Source organism: Cebidichthys violaceus, unplaced genomic scaffold (assembly GCF_023349555.1).
Source record: "Cebidichthys violaceus isolate CVI_PGR_0920_01 unplaced genomic scaffold, fCebVio1.0.p SCAF_6, whole genome shotgun sequence".
NCBI lineage: Eukaryota > Metazoa > Chordata > Actinopteri > Perciformes > Stichaeidae > Cebidichthys > Cebidichthys violaceus.
The window spans coordinates 18,571,559-18,590,636 of NW_027176816.1; the positions used below are offsets into that span (position 1 = coordinate 18,571,559).

Below are 19,078 nucleotides of genomic sequence, written 5' to 3' on the forward strand. Positions count from 1 at the left end.
GTGTGTTCTGGTAAATTCGGCATATAAATGATCCACTCAGCAGTGCTAAATTAATTAGAAATCGCACATTTTTGACAATTGACTAGTTGCTGTCCACCGTTTGCTAACAACGGTTGCTATCAACGTTCAGCTAGTTGTTATTCATATGGGACATTTCAACTGCACCGTAGACGCATTGTTAACTCAAGGAGAGATGCATATGTTGTTGTAGCGATGAAGATATGGGCCACAACCAAGGGAGCTAGAAATTGGCAAATTTCGAATGAAGTTCGTCGTGCTGTTCTCTCCTCTTGCTGCTGCTGCCTTCAAGTGCTATTGTAAATGTCGGAATTTTTCGATGTGCCAAGTAATACTGTAAAAAGTATTACAACTGTACATGTGGCCAAAACATATTTAACTATTCTATGTTTTAATGTAGTGAATAGTGGAATAGGGAACTCGACTGATACCGTCATGCAGTCACGCAATAACGTGACAATGATTCTGATGCATTTGCATTAGCTGAAAGATTTGTTGAGCCAATCTGTTGCAGAGAAGGAAGTGCTCCTAATCCTAAAATGTATCAGCAAAAGACAAAACTTCAGGTCACCTGTGCACAGGCAGGGGGAGTAGACAGTATGAATGTGTGTAACGCTGGGAAAGAAAAGAATTAGCAGGAACAACAAACATGACTGCGGCTACCTTTGCAGAACGTATAAGCCTAGCCTTTGATCCTTTTTCACCTTTGCACCCTCACCTCTATTACCTCCTTCCTCACCATGGATTAGCTAGAGGGATGTTAATTCAGAGGTTTGCCTGACAGACTGTCAAAACCCTCACAGTTTTAGTTTCAGGGTCGTTTACCTGGAAAAAGTGCAACTTTACGCCAGCAGAAAATGGAATGTACTTTTTTTTTTTTGTTGCCGACCCCAAGTTGTCGAGGCGCTCGCCTTGCTGTGGTGATGTAGGAGTGCACTCAGTGGCACCCTAACCCTTCACAGCCTGTTGAGTGTGGTTACAGGTGCTTGCGTTGCACTCTTGTGACCACACCCAGCACCAATGCTGAGTGTGGTCACAGGTAAAACAGACCAGAGGCCTTCAAGATCCGTTAAGTAGTGCCCCCTCCCCCCAGCTTTGACGTTAACTTCAATTATGGGCTGCCTTCAAGATGAAAGTCACTTCCAGGTGCACTTACACAAAGAAATGCACGCACTTCTTGTATTGTGAACTTATTGGATATAATCCCCAAAGTTCCCATAGGATTTGAAGGCACCTTCAGACCTAGCGAGACTCAAATGTAAGCTAGTAAAGTTGAACAGCCATGAAAGATAAACCGGTGCAATTCAAGCAAGTTAAGAGTGTATAGGCCAGTTCTGGTACTTCCGTGCATCACAACGATTGTGAACATTTTTGTGAAAAACGTCCGTAAGAAATCGAAACGACGAGCCTTACAGATGACCTGATTAAACAGCCCTGCCTGCACATTCAAATCGTGTGAGTCATAGGAACAGTGAGTCAGTGGCTGCTGCTGCTGCTGCCTACTGTGGTTTAACTATGTTTTGCCATTTCCCTGGACACGGACACACACACACACACACACACACACACACACACACACACACACATCAAGTAGAGCTACAGTGACTCACTGTATTCTGGAACTTTTTGCAGGTTTATAAATTGCTCCGTCCTAACCAACGGATTAAAAAAAGATAAAAATCCAATCTTCATTTGAATATGACACCATGTGATGTGCATGCTACGCTTTGTGCTGCAGTAAACTGTTACTGCGTTTTGTAAGAACTTGCAGAACGGCCTCTCATTGTTTTTAAGCAAACAAAGCTAAGAATAAGAAGACAAAAAAACATCCGGCCCATCCTAGGTTCTCAATTACGGGTTGATTCTGCGTCTGTTATCTTTTTTTTTTTTAACATTTGCTTTTTATCCCTCCCTAGCTGTCAGAAGATGTTCTTCAGAGGATGAGAGGAGTGGCCAACATTGCTCCAGAACGCACATCCTCGCCAACCTCAAGCCCTCAGAAAGACACAGGTAACGCAGTGTGTGTCCCTCATGACAGCTTACTTCAACTTAGTGTGCTGTTTACATATTACCAAGAGCATACGGGTACGGTGCATGTACACACAGTGGGTGATCTGGAAAGGAAATTAAAAAAAAATGTGTCTTAACTTGTAGCCTTAACTCCACAGACATAAAAGTTAGTTAACTAGTCATGAAGTGTACTGTTGTATAAGGCATGTCTTGTACTTCTGTAAATCTCCCATTTAGCTTGTCTGTCAGTCACACACTCTCAGCTTGAGAGATGACTGATCTCCTGCAGTTAAGACGCAGACAGACACTTTTCACCTGTCAGAAATGTATACACACCATCACAAACTGAAGACTTTGAATGCTGACTCACTCTAAATGGGACTCAAGAAAGTTGCTAGCCTAGCGACATTAAGGCTACATTCAACCCGTAGCATTCTTCTCAGTCTGTGTAATGAGTATGTAGGCCTAATCCACCAGGCCTTGAGTATAATTCAGCCTCCCCTTTTTTTAAGTGCCATCTCATGTTTTTTTCCTGTTCCATATCCACTCCGTCCAGGTGCTCCTCGCAGCGCCGGCCCAGGCTCTCGACCCCAGCAGGGCCCTCAGCACCAGGCCCAACCCGGTCCCCAGTCCAGCACTAGCAAACCAGCCTCCTATGCTAAGGAAGAACAGAAAAGGTGGGTTGAAAGAAAGTGTTGCTTTGCACTACAATAGTCTGAGTGGTTGGAAAACATTCAAGGGATGATAGCAGTAACTTTGAATATTGATGCACAGCGACGTATAGGGCCGAATGTGTCGCTCTGATTTCCAGTGACTAACACTGCCTCTTACCTGCTCTAAACTCATTAACAGCGAAGGCTCTGCTGCTGAATGCATGTTGTTTATGTTCCAATCTTCTATTGAGTTTTTGGGATTTAGCTTTTAATGTCTTATCATCATATTTTATGATCATCATCTGAAATAAAATGGGAAAAAACCCCTCTTTTTTTGTTGTTATTGTGGATGAATAAATGTAATTTACATTGCTGCTAGACCACCCTGTTAATACAGCTGTGTGCTTTTAAAAGGCTAAACACCGACTAATATGAATTGAGGCAGAATATTTCATTAGATAAAAACATCTTGTGAATTTAGGAAATGATTACGTCTCTCTTTTTTTTCTGTAAATTTGGACTTTACAACACTCTGGAGTTATTTGAAATGTTTTGATCACACAAGTCGGAAACAATCCGAGGCAGCCGCCACTGGAATCTAACTCTTCAAGTAGGAGAATACTAATCATAGTAATGTTGTATAATTTTATCTGCAACTGTGCATAAATACTGTGTTTCGACAGAATGGATAAACATGGAAAAAATAAGCTTCACAGCTTACGGATGTTGATTTTAGAGCTTGAATGCCGACATTATGAAGGAATCAGTACAGCACTTAAAACTACTGTATCTGGGTTTTGTTTACCTTCTTCAAATCAACTTAAATGAAGCACTGGTGTTACAACTATGCTTTTTTTTTTTTTTTCAAGATAACTAAAATGAATTGCAGCGGGTTAAGATGCCCCAGTGCAGCATTGTGAACGTTTCAGAGACATGTGTTGGCTCATACTTCCTACTTTTCATAACAACCCCTCTGTATAGACATGGTGGAGCAGCCTCTGAAATGCAATGGCCAGCAAGTAGGACACTTTTTTTTTTTTTCTGAGCAGGGGGGGGTATCATGCGTTTGCAACAAAAAATTACATGTCAGGCTAAGATATTTAATTTTTTAAGTTGTACCTTGCCCTGTACAATCAGAATATCACAAAGCTTCTTATTCCATACTCCATACTTTTGTATGAATACATGCTATTTTTCCCTTTCTGGGGGGCCGTGGGGCTCAGTGCAATATAAATGCATGAGTTCATTAGCTGACCTTGGATTCCAGGGAGAGGCCGTTTTAATGTCATGGAGTTGACGAGTGGTTTATGGCTAAGGAACCAACGTTTTTCACTTGCATTGTGACAGTCAGTTGTTTTGGGCCCTCAATATTCAAAAACTGTTCCCCAGTTTAATCTCCAATCAGACGTTCCTCCTCTCAGTGAGGTTGAGGTCAGACTGTCTATAGGATCAATACCGTTCCATTGCAACCCTTTGAATTGATTGTAGAACACTGGTGAAAGTGGTTGAAAACGGCCAAAGAAAAGTTGTAAAAGCATGTCGTATTATAAAGGATATCTTGATAACCTCTGTATCACTGCTGAAGATCAAACCGGATGCTAACAGATTGCAGCCAACTTTCCATTTCTCTCAGTAATCTTCTCATTACAGAGGAGTTAACATCGTCTCTTAGAGAGCACCACTGAGATACTCCGTGTATTTGACCGGTGTGATAAAAAGTTGGTGTATGCTGCCCCCTTGTGGAAATATGTTTAAAGTAGGTTTGACTGTAATCGCTTTATCTCAGGTGTGCAAGGAAAGGAAACATGATTTTGTGTGTGTGTGTGTGTGTGTGTGTGTGTGTGTGTGTGTGTGTGTGTGTGTGTGTGTGTGTGTGTGTGTGTGTGTGTGTGTGTGTGTGTGTGTTTCAGGTTTGAACGCCAGCAGACAGTACTGAAGGAGGAATGGGCCAAAGTGGCTCAAAGAGAGAGGGAGGCGGCAAGGGAGGAGATGACTAAAGCCATGACCCGGGAAAGACAACAAAAACGCCAGGAAGCCGAGAACGCCAAACAACTGGTACACACACACACACACACACACACACACACACACACACACACACACACTCATGCCCTTTTAACACCAGCCTTGTGACTTCAATTATCTGACAGATAGACCTTTACTTTCAAAGGACAACATTGTTGGAAAACCACTCAAAATTGCCTCAGGTGCCAGTCAGGGTTGATTTAGGCTGAACTGTATTTGTATGATATGAAATTGATGAATAAATAGAGCGTATTTTTGATCAACATTTGTTCTGCTGCTGTGGTGAAAGCAGCAGAATGCTTTCCGAGGACAGTCAACTCCTTTACCATCGAGACTTCAAAGTGGGTGGGGGGGGGGCTCAAAGCTCTGGTTGCACTTTTTTTCGAAAATAGGAACTTTTTATTGATTTTATTCTGAAAATTCCATACTGTTTTCTTTTACGTGAAATCTAGGCCTTAAGTTAATTGCCCTGAAACCAATTCTATCTATGGTTAAGATAGCTACCGCTGGCTAGCCGCTAGTTAAGTGCTTACAGTGTATTCCATATAACCGTAATGTCTTAATATTGTTGAAATGATATGGAAATGCACATTGTTGATGGACGTAGGGGTGGGCTTTAGGACGCAAGACCGTTGCTGATCAGGAAATTCTAGCAGCTCTTTGAATTTAAATTGAGTAACCCTGTTCAAAACATGTTCAAAACATACACCCATATCTACAAATTGTAGACCAGTTGCACCAGTTGCATTGAGCAGCATTGGGCACAATCAGTACATGAACGCAGTGACAGGCTCTCTCCCAGCCCCCTACAGAGGGGTCAGAGAATATGCTAATTTCATATTTTCTGCCTGAGGAATAGACCCCCAAGGTCCAGAGAGGACCATAATGGTACTTAACTCTAAATAATCACCTCTTTTAGTTTCATGGATCACAGCTAACGCGCCTAGATTCCTTTTTTTTTTTTTCTTTGACTTTCATTTACAGTTTGCACACGCAGAAACCTTCTGTGCGATGTTCGTCACTCAGATGTGTCCTTAGATTGAAATGTCGGACGGATGTGAAAAATCCCGCTGTAACATCACCGGTGACCTGTTGGCGGGGCTGTTGTGCATCTGTTTGTGCGACGCCGCCGCACCTTTTCCGTCGGCAGTCATCCTGGCACTTTTGAACCGAGCGCGTTGGGTTCTTACATGCAGTGAGTTCAGTGATGACGCTGTGTGAATGCCGAGTCATTTGAGTGTCTCTCGGTGGTTTAATCCCATGTTGGAACATTCCGCGCTGACGCAAGTTGGGCCTTGGGATTGCGTTTGTAATTTCCATGGCGACACTGCCTCTGCCTCCTCCTCCTTTCACTTTTTACATCCTTGTTGTCTTTTCTATCCCCCCGTCTCTTTACCATTTTCTCTCTCCGCTCTCTTTCTATCCCCCCCTCCCCCCCCCTCTATCTCGCTGTGTCTTTCTCTCTTTTTTTTTTCCATCCCAGCCCATTACTCTCTCCTTGCTGCCCGGGAGACAGTATTATCAGTGCAGTGCGAGCGGTAAATTGCACCCTGAGAGTTTCCTGGAGCTGGAGATAGGAGTGGTGCTGAGCTTTGGAGGTGTAGTCGTGGGAAGGTGGGTTGGGGGGGGGGGGGGAGAGCTTGTTTTACACACTGACCGGCGCCTGTTTCACGTGACTCCCCCCCTCCCCCCCCCCCCCCCCCCCCCACCTGCCTTCCCACCGCGTTGAGACATGCTGTAGCGCCCGCCTTATCTCCACTCCAACACACTCCCGACGCTAATAGAAAGCCGCTGGAGGGACGTCGTGAACAGAATGACCGGTCGAGCAGGACCAGACCTCCTGATGCTGAGGGCTCTTTGTAATTACTGTTTCTTGTGCTATGAATACATATACGCACATGCACTTGAAGTGTGGGCAGACTTGCTCACATTCTTCACTCAAATTATTCTTTTCTTTTTTTTTTGTCCCCATCATCCACGGCTCTTTGAATTTGATGTTTTACAGCTCAGTGACGGTAACACAACCAGGGTTATGGCTGTTTCTGGAGAGACACTTTTTAATTGGAGGCCCTGTAGAAGCCAGCCTTGTCCCCCCCCAAAAAAAAAAAGAACACCCTTTGGGCTCAGGTGAGAACAGGAGAAGCTTTTAGGTTTCCTTAACGGACGGTCTGTGTTTCCCTTCTGTGTTGTGTAGTTTAGAAGTCGTACCTTGTAGTTAAGAGTTGTTTTTTTTTTAAACTCATTTCACCCTTAAATTAAGTAGCAGTATTTGTATTCTCTATCGCCGATCGTGGTTGTAACACAGACACTACAATCTGTGTTTCAATGTAATGACTCCATTCAGCTTTGAGTGATACAACCATAAATTAAAAAAGAAACAGGTGGTTTTGCATATTCTAGCCCTTATTCATTGTTAGTACTTTGAAACTGTCAGTTTTTATGGAAACGCACGGTGTGCGAAATCCCATTTTCGGGATAACGAATACATCGGAAGCTTAGTGTTGATAATAGTATTGTAAGTAGAACTGTAAAGCAGGGCGGCAGGATTTATGAATCCTTTTTAAGATATTATTGTGCGTATTTCTCCAGCGTTTTAGTGTTGTACTTCAAAGTACAGGCAACACCAAACCAGCAGAAGCTGAGGTATCAGACCCTCAGTACTGTAGTGCAGTATTCCCATGTTATTACTGAGATGTTCAGTACTTAGTTATTGTATATTCTTATTGTTAATATTCCTATAATTTCCACGGTCGTCTGCTCACACCAACAACGATGCAATTGAGTAAGGGTACGCGTAAGACGCAGTCACAGAACATTACAGGTGTGTTGAGATCAAGGTACAGCTCCAAGGTGGGTGTGGTCTGAAGGTGGGTGTGGTCTGACGGTGGGTGTGGTCTGAGGCGTCGTAGGCGACATATTTGTATATTACAGATACTCCTTAATCTTTTAGCTTGATCTGAATAATGAAGGTCCTGATTCAAAACTATAAAGTGGAGAAAATAAAATTTTGATTTAAAGTTTAAACACTCTGCTGTACAGCGGTGTTACAAAATGAAGCGTCTCTTCCCTCAAAAACAACATCTTTGACCATCAAGTTCCAAACTGAATCTACTCTACGTTAAATAGACACAGCTAAGGTGACCTTACCTACAACGTTTGTTATTAATTAATAATGCATTTCTTTAATAAAATACCGCCCTCTGGGGAATATCCCCTAGCTTTTGTATCGTTTGAGCTCTCTTTAAACGGGTATTGCGGCTGCAGGGTCCTCACTTTGCGCTCCAAAAATGGAATCTAGGTAAAGTAAAGGTGTCAAAAGTAGTTCATGTTAAAGCTTTTGTCGGCCATTTAAAACAATCGCTGTAATTCAGACGCTTTCAGCGCGTCTGGGCCATTAAAAGTGTGTTTTTGAATCCTCGACAACGTCGGTGGGCTGCCGCGGCCAGAACCAACCTACGCGCTGACGGTGATGCAATATCGCCTGGAGAGAAACGCATGAGTAAGACTGAACGTATGACGGCTGATTAAGCATTTACTGAGTGATTGGGAGCGAGAAGGATGTGAGGATGAAAAAGAAGTGGAGGGTTGGGATGAAGAACGGAGAGGAACCGCGAATGAATGGGAATGAAAGAGAAGACGACACGCATTTCCTGTAGCATTGAGCTGAGGAGGAGGAGGAGGAGGAGGAGGAGGAGGAGGGAACGAACCGGAGGGTGAAAAAGAAGTCTTTAACATTTTCCTGGAGGATCACGAGGAGGTGGAAGAGCAGAGCAGCAACAACAAGATGAGAAGGAGGCAGTGACGCATGTTTCTTCAATGCTTCAAGGAGAGAGAAGGAGGGACGTGTGCTTTAAAAGAAGGGAGCGAGAAGAGTGAACATGTTGCACACTTAAGAGAACAAGAAGGAAAGAACAGATAGGGGGGGCAATGGAGGGGATGAGAAAGGAAAGTGACGCAACAGGTGAGGCGAGGCTTACCTGCAGAATTACGATAAAGGGGAGGAGCGGTGGGAGGTGCGGGAGAGGAGGAGAGATTACAGCGTAAACGTGGGGTAAATATAAAATCCCTGCATGGTGATCAGCAGGCTGAAACGGAAAGTTGCCGAGTTTGGCCTCGAGTGTGGAAAAAAGGTGTGAGTCACCCGTGGCACCTTCTCTCCTTTCTCCCGTGTGTGTGTGTGTGTGTGTGTGTGTGTGTGTGTGTGTGTGTGTGTGTGTGTGTGTGTGTGTGTGTGTGTGTGTGTGTGTGGGGAGCAGCAGCAGCGCTGAGTCACAAGTCAGAGAGAGAGCCAGACAATGATGTGCGGCATCTGCAGTCGCCGGTTTTCTTTTCTTTTTCTCTCCCTCACTCATTTCCTCCTGTCTTTTGTCCTCGTCTCGGTGAAGTGCTCGATCCCGCCGGTCCGCTCTCTCTCTTTCTTCTCTCGTTTTTTTTTCTTCTTCTTCTTCTTCAACCAAGAAGCCCTCAACCACTTGTGCGGGCCTCAGTGAATTGTCTTTGTTAATAGCAAATCTTCCGCAGATTAATTTCAGAATGAGAGAGGGGGACGGGAGAATGGAAAGAAAGGAAGCACGTCGAACCAAAGGGCTGAAAGGGATTTTCTCTTTTTGTAATGTGTTAATGGCCTTTCGGTGCCTGTTGAAAGCGTTGAAAGGTTATAAGCCAAATTAGCATATGGTAAATCTCTCTCTCTCTCTCTCTCTCTCTCTCTCTCTCTCTCTCTGCAGAACAATTAGGAAAGCCTATTTTATTAGCTGCCCTTTAACTTCCTCTGATGGAGCTTCACTTAATACAAAAATGCCACCCACGCTTTCCTGATTCTTTGAAAGCGCCCGTAAAGCACAGGTGACTCGATCGCGTCTTATGTCCTCATAAGACGAGCTGGTGAAAGTATAGAACTGCATTATTTTTCAACTTTTTTGTTTGCAGATTAATGAAACGCATCACGAGGAAATGTCTGCATCCAGCTGCTGTCCGGTAAAAAGTCCTCAGGGCCTTGAACCCATTGTTACCAAATCAAATTAAACCTGCAATAACATCACCGATTTTTTTTTTGTTTTTTTAAGTTGATATGGCAAACTTGTAAACAGACACTTGCTTATTTGCACATCCAGCAGTTATGGAGCAGCTCTGTTGTTCTATGTAGAGTAGCAATGAGAGACGCTGTAGAGCTCCTTAAAGCCGAGGTGAGCTGCAGATTCAGTCTGCATGGCTACAAGCGACCGCTTCCACATGTGATACATTATTATGAAAGTATTGACTGTTGCTGCTTCCGGTTTTCTCTTGTGAGGGCTTATCAAAGTCTGGAAAATACGTGTTTTTCTTTTCTTCTTGTTGCAGTTGGGACAAATTGGCAGCAAGTGCCGAGTCAGGATTTTTACGTCAGCGCCGACTGTGCAAACAGTTGGTCAGTTTGTCCTGTTTTTAAATGATACGAGGAGAGCTGAGAAAAGCTCAGCGCTCTCTGACAGCCACAGACATTGTTAGGGAGGGAATTTGTTCTCTGCCGGTATTCTAAATGTTGAACCTCCACAAAAAGATGCCCAGTTTAACGCTCAACCCAGGTACTGACATTTAGAACTAGTCAAGTAAAACCACAGCAGGATCATGATGTGGTACAAGAATTACTTTGAGACTGTAAAGATCTAAAGACAAACGGTGCAAGTTCAGGTCACTATCAGGTAACATTATTGGTGACTTTATATGTCCATTTGTACTCAACGGCAGATCTGTTGAAAATGCTGGATTAACCAGTTAATCAGTTCCTACAAGTGACACTAGATGGCAACAAAAGCCTATTGCATGTTTCACTGATTTTACATAAAGGTGGAAGTCTCTCTCTCTCTCTCGCGCTCTTTCTCTCTCTCTCGCTCTCTCTCTCTCTCTCTCTCTCTCTCTCTCTTTATATATTTCTCTCTGTTGCTCTGTCTCTGTATCCATTATGCACTATCTCACATTTCAAGAGTGACATTCTCCTATTGGAAAGCCAGTCACAAATGTTATTGCACAGGTGTTAATCCAATCTACCTAATCTCTCCTGGTACGGTGACCGTTCATCTCGCTTATTATTTTGAATACCGGCTCGGTGACCGGAAACATTTTGCTGTAATGCTCAAATTACTTTTGTCTTCAAAGAAGTTATTGTGTGCCGAGAGTCTCGACTGCTCTCATGGGGATTGTTGAAAGTTTGTTTATGCTTGCATATCTTTTCTGGCTTAATGACACTCTTTCTGTGAGTCCTAAAAAGTCAAAAAGAGAAGTAAGTAGCTGGTAAACTGTAAATGTCTTTTGTTTAAATATTTCTAACAGCAGTGTTTCATTAATTCGGCCGTGGAGGCCACCGCAGCTGGAAAGTTATCCGCCCCCTAAAGGCCCCAAAAATGAAATGAGTGCAACATTATCGTTCTCTTGTGTTGCTCGGCTCAGTAAAGTGTGTCGGTGAAGATTGCAGTCCCAACACAATTACCCACATGCGGGGAAAAGCCGACGCCGTGTTCACAGGGGGGGGGGGGGGGGCGTAACCCGAGACGGCTTCAGCGCTCCGTCCGTGTCCACGCAGGACGCGTCCAGCTGGAGCGCCGAGTGCAGGTCACCTGAGTTTTCTGCAGAGCCCAAAGCTACGACCACTGGTGGTTGTGTGAGTGGAAAATGATGCTTCCTGTCGTTCACAAACTACTGTGTGTTCATCAGTGAAATACAAATATTACACTAGCGATTTAATATGGTATTCCCATTAAGTTGGGGAGCTCACAGGGGGCAGTTGGATGCAGAGATGTCCCTAGTGTGGGGTGAAACCTTGAAAAACACTGCATCCTACATTTCCCATAATTCAACTCAATTCTTTTTTTTTTCATCGCATTTTCCGTTACACCTGCCCCGTCTTGTAAGCGTCCACATTTTTACAAAATCCACAAACCCCCCCCCCCCCCAGTTTGTAATGCAGGCTTTTTTGTTAAAAAAAAAAAAGTTCTCATGATGATGTCACTATGACATCATCGGGGGTTATTTCTCTGGGTGTCTTCTTGAGTCCCCAGCGGCTCAGCCAGTAAGTCTGGTCTGGAAGCAGCCAGTCACTAGCGAGGTAACGAGCTGCAAAGAGTCGCAAAAGCAAATCGGATTAAAATGTGAGCAGTATTGTGTTCGTGACATTTTATCTATTTACTGTGAATTCAATTCACAATGTGGCATAATATGACGAGAATATTTTCTATGTGACACGCATATACAGCCTTTATATATTCTACTGTGCTGATTGTAAGAGAACGTTCTTATTGACATCATAATTTGACATCCGCAGCTGTTCGCACATGTAAACAAACATCATGTCAGGATTTTAGCGGTCGATTTGGATGTAGTATAACAACACAAGCATCGGGTGAATGTGGTTAGAGCAGAGCCTTGTGCTGTAAACACTTCCGCAAAAGGATACACCGGTGTCTCCTCGCTCATAGCTCCTCCGTCCTGCCTCCTCGCTCTTGGAGATGCATTTTTAGAAATCGGGACGTTCTGAGATTGATTTCCGGGTCAGAAGCCGGAGGAGCGAGGAATCGAGGTGGGAATCGGGGAAATAAGAAAGACCCGTGGTGTCAACACAGTCTACGGTGTCAATATTGTCTAGTTTTTCTTTTTTGTCAGTGGAAACTGTGTGTGTGTGTGTGTGTGTGTGTGTGTGTGTGTGTGTGTGTGTGTGTGTGTGTGTGTGTGTGTGTGTGTGTGTGTGTGTGTGTGTGTGTGTGTGTGTGTGGATACAGGTGCAGCACTACAGGCTACACGGTTACAGAAATGGATACAGGTACCGCCAGCTCACTGTGGGCCCGACTGTCAATCTCTCACATATAATGGTCATGTACTGTATGTTCGCTGACACGTACAGGAAAAGAGGGAGAGAAACTCTTTCATTCGCCTCTCACCCGTCACTCATGCGGCTGTCATTCTGAAAGAGAAACAGATCTCAGTCGGATGTAAAACTGCTTTCAAAAGTTGTATTTTCTTTTTCTTTTTTTCTCGTGGCAGGTTGCGTCGGAGTAAAAAGCCGTTAACGCCCGGAGCGTCCCGCGTGAGCCCCGGTAAAACCGGTGCATCAGAAACACAAGCTGTCGCACTTTCCTCAAACTCGGTCATTATTTACTGATATTGTGCTATATTTTGCTATTATTGTCTAACGTGAGATGAGGACAAAAGTCAGACATCATGGATTTTTGCTACAACATGTGCAATAATAAAAACCAGATTTGCTCATATGTCGGCCTAAAAACAAATACATATATAAACCGTAGTCTGTGCCAACATATTGGCCTTAAATAAAATACCTGGGTTTGTTGATGCTGTCTGTCTATCGATCTCCTCCGCTGTGTTTCAGCAACCTGGACAACACACACACACACACACACACACACACACACACACACACACACACACACACACACACACCCCTTCTACACAGAACAACCAGTGCTATCCGTCTGAGAATAACTAATAATTAATGTTGATACATAATAAATAATTCCTTATTTCATATGCTATTTTGGACTTTTTGGTATCTCTCTCTCTCTCTCTCTCTCTCTCTCTCTCTCTCTCTCTCTTTCTCTCTCTCTCTGCCTCTCTCTCTCTCTGCCTCTCTCTCTCTGTCTCTCTCTGCCTCTCTCTCTCTCTCTGCCTCTCTCTCTCTGTCTCTCTCTCTCTCTCTCTCTCTCTCTGCCTCTCTCTGCCTCTCTCTCTCTGCCTCTCTCTCTCTGTCTCTCTCTCTCTCTCTCTCTCTCTCTCTCTGCCTCTCTCTGCCTCTCTCTCTCTGTCTCTCTCTGCCTCTCTCTCTCTGCCTCTCTCTCTCTGTCTCTCTCTGCCTCTCTCTCTCTGTCTCTCTCTGCCTCTCTCTCTCTCTCTCTCTCTCTCTCTCTCTCTCTCTCTCAAAAGCTGTAGCACAGAATGGTCTTCAGGTCTCAGGAATACTCCTTTCAAACAGTGCCACCACCACTTTACAGCAGACACTACACGTCCTAGCGGTGTGCTAAAATTCCCAGTGTTTCATTCCCAGATGGCACACTGAGGCGGCGGCGCCACTCCAGAGCAACATGGCGCCGGGATCCCTCCTGTCTGTCTTTTCTGTTTGTCGAGCGGCCCCGCCGGAATGAGCCAGATGTTGGCTCTGATTGGACGAACCCGCCTTTCTTGTTCATACCTAAACCCATGTAATCAGCTGGAGATTCTCCGCTGATGGAGCGACAGCGTTGTCTCTCTCTTACGCACTCAGGAAACTCATTCAGACTTTACTGGTTCCGGGTGTGAGAGAAACAGCTGTGTTCATGAACACACACACCCACACACACACACACTCACACACAGGAGGGAAGCAGATGGGGACACGCTTCATTATAGCAGTACATATGAGCCGGTGAATAGCTTGATGTTTTATCATGTACTCCTCTGACTGCTTATCTAGTCAGACATATGGTAACACACTGCTATTATGCCATTTAGATGAGTGAAAAACGGGTTCAATGAGATCCTTTACTTTGCTCAGGTTTCGCCTTGGATTTCAATGGATTTACATCCTTTAAAGCGACGTAAAGTGTCTCGCTGCGTGAATACAAAACACTTTTTCTTTTTCATTTTGTATGTTCAAATTCATGTCGACTTGGGCTCATGCATATGAACTCGTACGCCGTTAATCACAGAGCTTGTGCCTGGTGTTTGGGAGGAAAAAAACAAGGAGGAATGAAGAGTAAGAGGAGGAAAAGAGATGGCAGGTATAGAGTGGAGGGTGAAAAAGAGAAGATGCAATGAAATAGAAGGGTGAAAAAGAAGGAGAACATTGGGGAAAATGAAGGTGGCAGTGAAGGAAATAGAGGGAGAGAGGTGAGTGAAGGAGTTGGTGAGGTACAGATAAGCCCACAGCTATATCGGTAATTGTAATCTGCAGGAACTGACATGGTTCTGCATGTAAAGCTATTAGGCTGACTGTGAGCTCAACAGCCGGCTTCCCTCACCACCACACGGTCAGACGCTCTCGTGTACAGCCGGGCCGATTGGCCGACGTTATCGAAGCCGTCAGTCACCAAAAAAATACGCTGGTTTGCATAGTGTGCGTCGGAAGCTCGCTCACGATGCTCTAAAAGTGTGGAAGTATCTCAGACAGAACCGGCGACGCTGTGCTGCGTGAACTCAAATTGGGAATGGATTTTCACAGCAGTGCGACGGCAGCGAGGCAGATCCGCGTCCCGTTTGCTTTTTGTCCCCACCAAACCATGATTTACTGGCAATATCAACACGCCGAACTTCTGTCAGTAGTAGTCACTCAAAATGGACTTTCTAAATATGTGTCTTTATCGTGCCCGTGTTATAAGCTATTTTGGCAATGCTAGGTTTATGGTAACGTAACTTTTTGTGTTTTTTCGGCTGTTTTTTATATTTTCTGTTTACTTTAACTAACATTGCAGACTATTGTTACAGTCTGTTAATTATTTTCCTTTCCCCACAATGATTCAATAAAACATTTCATTGCCTTAACTTCATATTACTCTATGAAATCAATCCATGTCATAACTTTCTTTTTTAAGTGTTAAGTCAAGTACGTAAAGCAAATACAAGGAACTTTTGTTTTTGTGTTTATTTTGGCGGCCCCTGTGGACGAAAGCGGGAGCGTTTCTGAAACACTGGAGTCTCTTTTTGAAAAGCGCCGACTGCAGCAGGGTCTGGCACTGGGCCCCACGCGGTTCTGGTTCTGGGTCTGGTTCTGGGTCTACAGCAGCGCTGTTGGTCTTGTTTACTTACATAGGTAAACGTATCATTGAGACTTTTTTTTTTTTTATCACGTTCCTTATTCCTGACAATAAGTCCATTTATGGCTTTAGTCCGTTGGGACAGAGACATAGTCCCGATCACAATGCAGGTCAAGGCGCTGCTGTGGGACTATGTGAAAGAGGTAATAAGAGGATGTGAGTTCAGGGACCAACTCTGTGCGTGTGCGTCAGAAAAATTCTTTATCTATCGTGGTGGTCTTCTCTTGTTGCCAGGATACACCTTTTTAAGATCCATCTTAAACTACAGTATGTCGTCAAAATCAAGTCCCTCTTTGAAGTATTTCTCATTCGATTGACCCCACTGTAACCACATTAGACCACATATTATAATTATGTAGAAAATACTGTACGACAACAAATTAAAACATTAAGGAGGGAGGGTCACATGAAAGGGGGAGCAGTCAGAGTAAAAGTAATAGATGGAGGAGGAGGAGGGCCAGTGGCCCTTATTGTCCCCCTCTGCATTTAGCTGCCTGGCTGTAATTATCAGTCAGATTATTATTGAGTGCTAATTTATTGCCTCGCTGGGAGCTATGTGTTAAATAAACGCAGCGGAGTAAATAGAGAGAGTGGGGGGAGAGCGAAGAGGGAACGGGAGAACAGACTGCTGCTGCTATCAGATGGCAACACAGCACACGCATTGCCCACGGGGAGGAAGAGCGAGACGCGCGAGTGTATATTTGTCCCGTCCCGGGGATACTTTGCAAGCCCAAACACCAGCGTTCCGGGCCCATGCGTCGCGTCGACGATCCGTTGGACTGTGCCGCCCTCAGATGCTCTCTTCGCGTCCTCCTTCTGTACTGGATCAGGGTGTTGGCCCCTCCGTAGCCGGTATCACCGTGGCGTCTACACCCCGGCAGACGCACTCGCAACAGCTCAGACAACCGCCATCTGTCGTCCCCCTCAGCCTCGAAAACGCGCCGAGTGCTGTGCGCTGTAAAAAATACATTAAAAAAAAAAAAAAAAAAAGATGTGCGCGTGCAGCCCTACCAGAACTTAATTGAATAGTGCTGCATTTAAATAGGAACCATCGGATCAAAGAATGAGCAAAGAAACAGATAATGGTTAGACAAGACTAGTTGGACTTTGATGATGTCATCCCGTGTTTCAGTACTATTATTTTTCTTTTAATGAAGGGAGAGTTAACATAGGAGCCCCCCTTCTCCAGCATGTGGTCCAGTACTGAAAATATCAGGGTTCTTTGACCCACCAATGTTTGTTTTTTTTACGACTATCTCAACAGGAGACCTAATTTGGAAGTGGAGCCTCTTGCCGCCTTAAGACGACTATATTTGAGTTGTTGGAAACTGCTTCTTTCTGCCGCGGGACTGCTGCTCTGCCCTCGCCATCTGTGAACGCTTCGGGCTCGTTGGCATCGAGGTCAAGTTCAAGAGCTCTGCTCTTTTCGTTACCAAATAACATATCGGACGCCTTCTGCGTTATTCAGGTTTCTGATCACTATTGCTTATATTGACTACGACTTGACTCCTCAACATCCCAGGAACCCATTTCTTGTCTCCAGGTAGAAGTACAGGTCTGACCAACAGCAGTTTATATATTTTTACTTACATAATACATATTTTGCCACACACTGTAAAACGTTTAGGTGTGTTTTACTGCTGCATTAAGACTGCATGCGTCACAGCTTTCCAGATGTTTTTTTTTTTTTTTAGTAATGGTCTACTATTTTGTTGTCATAATTTGGTCTTTGGACATAGTGCATGTTAGAGATACTGCAGTGTTTCTAAAACAAAAAGTAACAAAGTTGAACACGCAAAACTGCATCGTGAACAACGTGAGCCGCCTCCACCTCTCTCTCTCTCTCTCTCTCTCTCTCTCTCTCTCTCTCTCTCTCTCTCTCTCTCTCTCTCTCTCTCCGTCAGACTGTGGTGTTGCTGTGAGATGCTTCCACAACAGAGGCTCTCATCTCTTCTTCTTCTTGCTCACTCATTCTCGCTGTGATTTTGTTTTGTCTCACTTTTATCACTTTTTGTTTTTGTTCCATAGTTTTCTCTCCCCTCCCCACTTACTCCCGCTTGCTTTTTTCGGGCTCACACACATTTGCACATTTTGATTCCCTCTGTCTGCAGCTCCTAAATAGATGCTTCACACCTCTAGCTGTGTACTGAATTGATTCGTATGCTGAAGGTGCCCCGAAGCAGGAAGAATGTGCGATAATACGTTTGTAAGCTAATCTCCTGTATAGCTCACGGCGTACCAGCTGTCCTATTCCATTATGCACCTTCTTAATAACTGAAGATATTTTTCTGCACTTCTTACATGTTTGGGATTCTTCTAGTCTCTCTCAGTTTCTGTCTTTCCTTCTCTTTCCTTCTTCTCAAACCGATGAGTTTTTATCTCTTTTTTTTATTGTTTTCACCGTCGTCGTTTTAAAACAATTTTAAAAAAGCTCCAGAGGAGAATGAATTGGATATCCTGTGTGGCAAATGGAAATTGTTTAAGCATTAGAAAAAGTAATGAAAATTAGATATTACGATATGCTCAGCCGACCTTTTTGGTGACAACTGTGGCTATTTTTTTTTTTTTTTTGTGCATGTCTAAAAGCACAGTGCTTAATATATCTGCGGCTGTACACTGCTTTGTGATTAAGCGTCCCATTAAATTGAATTTATTTTGTATGCCGGCTCATTTGGTGATAATTGGATAATCCTGAGAGGACTACGGCGCGTTTGTGAGGCTTCTTCATCATTCTACAAGCACAAGGATGAAAACAGTTTTTCACTGTAACACTACCAACACTAATGCTGCTGCTGTACCTTTTTTAGTAGGTTTATTTAGGTGTTTATTTTGCAAAAGTCTTGTGTTGAGGGTAAGCTTTTGAATGCAGGTTTAGATTAGGGCAAGTGTGACTTGACGATGGGCGCTATAGACACTGTTAAGGGATCGCCAACGTTTTTACAATGCGTTCATCCTCTGGGGACCATGTTGTCTGTCCAAAATGTCGGCCCGTTTGGTTGCGCGTGGCCCTCCGTGATGCGTGGACCCCGACCCGGACATGCTGCAGGGAAGTAAAAAAAAGAGTTTGGATGTAACGTTAGCGTTTCCAGAATCCAGCAGCAAAAGTGACCCGCAGCCAATGAGCCGACATGCGAAAGAGAATATTAATATTGAATGTGTCTCGTGTCCAAATTGCACCAAGCGCTCCATGGGGTCCCCCCCTCTGCAAAACCCCCACCGAGTGTGAAGTAGATCAGATGAGCGTTTCTCAGAGATATGCGAAGAACAAACGGACAGAAAGATGTCCCTTGCTTTATAGTTGGATGACTCTGCTCTCAGTTTTAATTGAAATGAATGAGCGCTAATGCAAAGCGGGGTTACAGATGGACTCGCTGACGCGCATTAATGCAGACAGCAAAAGACCGAACAAATGGACGACCAAGGGTTCCCAACAGAGAGACGGACGGAACGAACATCGGCGATTACGGCATGTAAGCCTCAGCCATCCTCTGTGTGTGTGTGTAGTGTGTGTAGTGTGTGTAGTGTGTGTAGTGTGTGTGTGTGTGTGTGTGTGTGTGTGTGTGTGTGGTGTGTGTGAAGTCACGCCTGGCTGGCTTT

The 19,078-nt window shown here is 44.2% G+C and overlaps 1 protein-coding gene across 2 annotated transcripts in view; it reads left to right on the forward strand.

Moving 5' to 3' along the window:
- Positions 1-19,078, forward strand: part of chchd6a (coiled-coil-helix-coiled-coil-helix domain containing 6a) — a 68,120-nt gene that overhangs the window by 550 nt on the left and 48,492 nt on the right. For both annotated transcript variants that reach the window (XM_068733540.1, XM_068733541.1), the window contains exons 2-4: positions 1,935-2,028; positions 2,585-2,705; positions 4,592-4,736. In XM_068733540.1, coding sequence (XP_068589641.1) covers positions 1,935-2,028; positions 2,585-2,705; positions 4,592-4,736 — 360 coding nt within the window. The remainder of the gene's footprint in view (positions 1-1,934; positions 2,029-2,584; positions 2,706-4,591; positions 4,737-19,078) is intronic.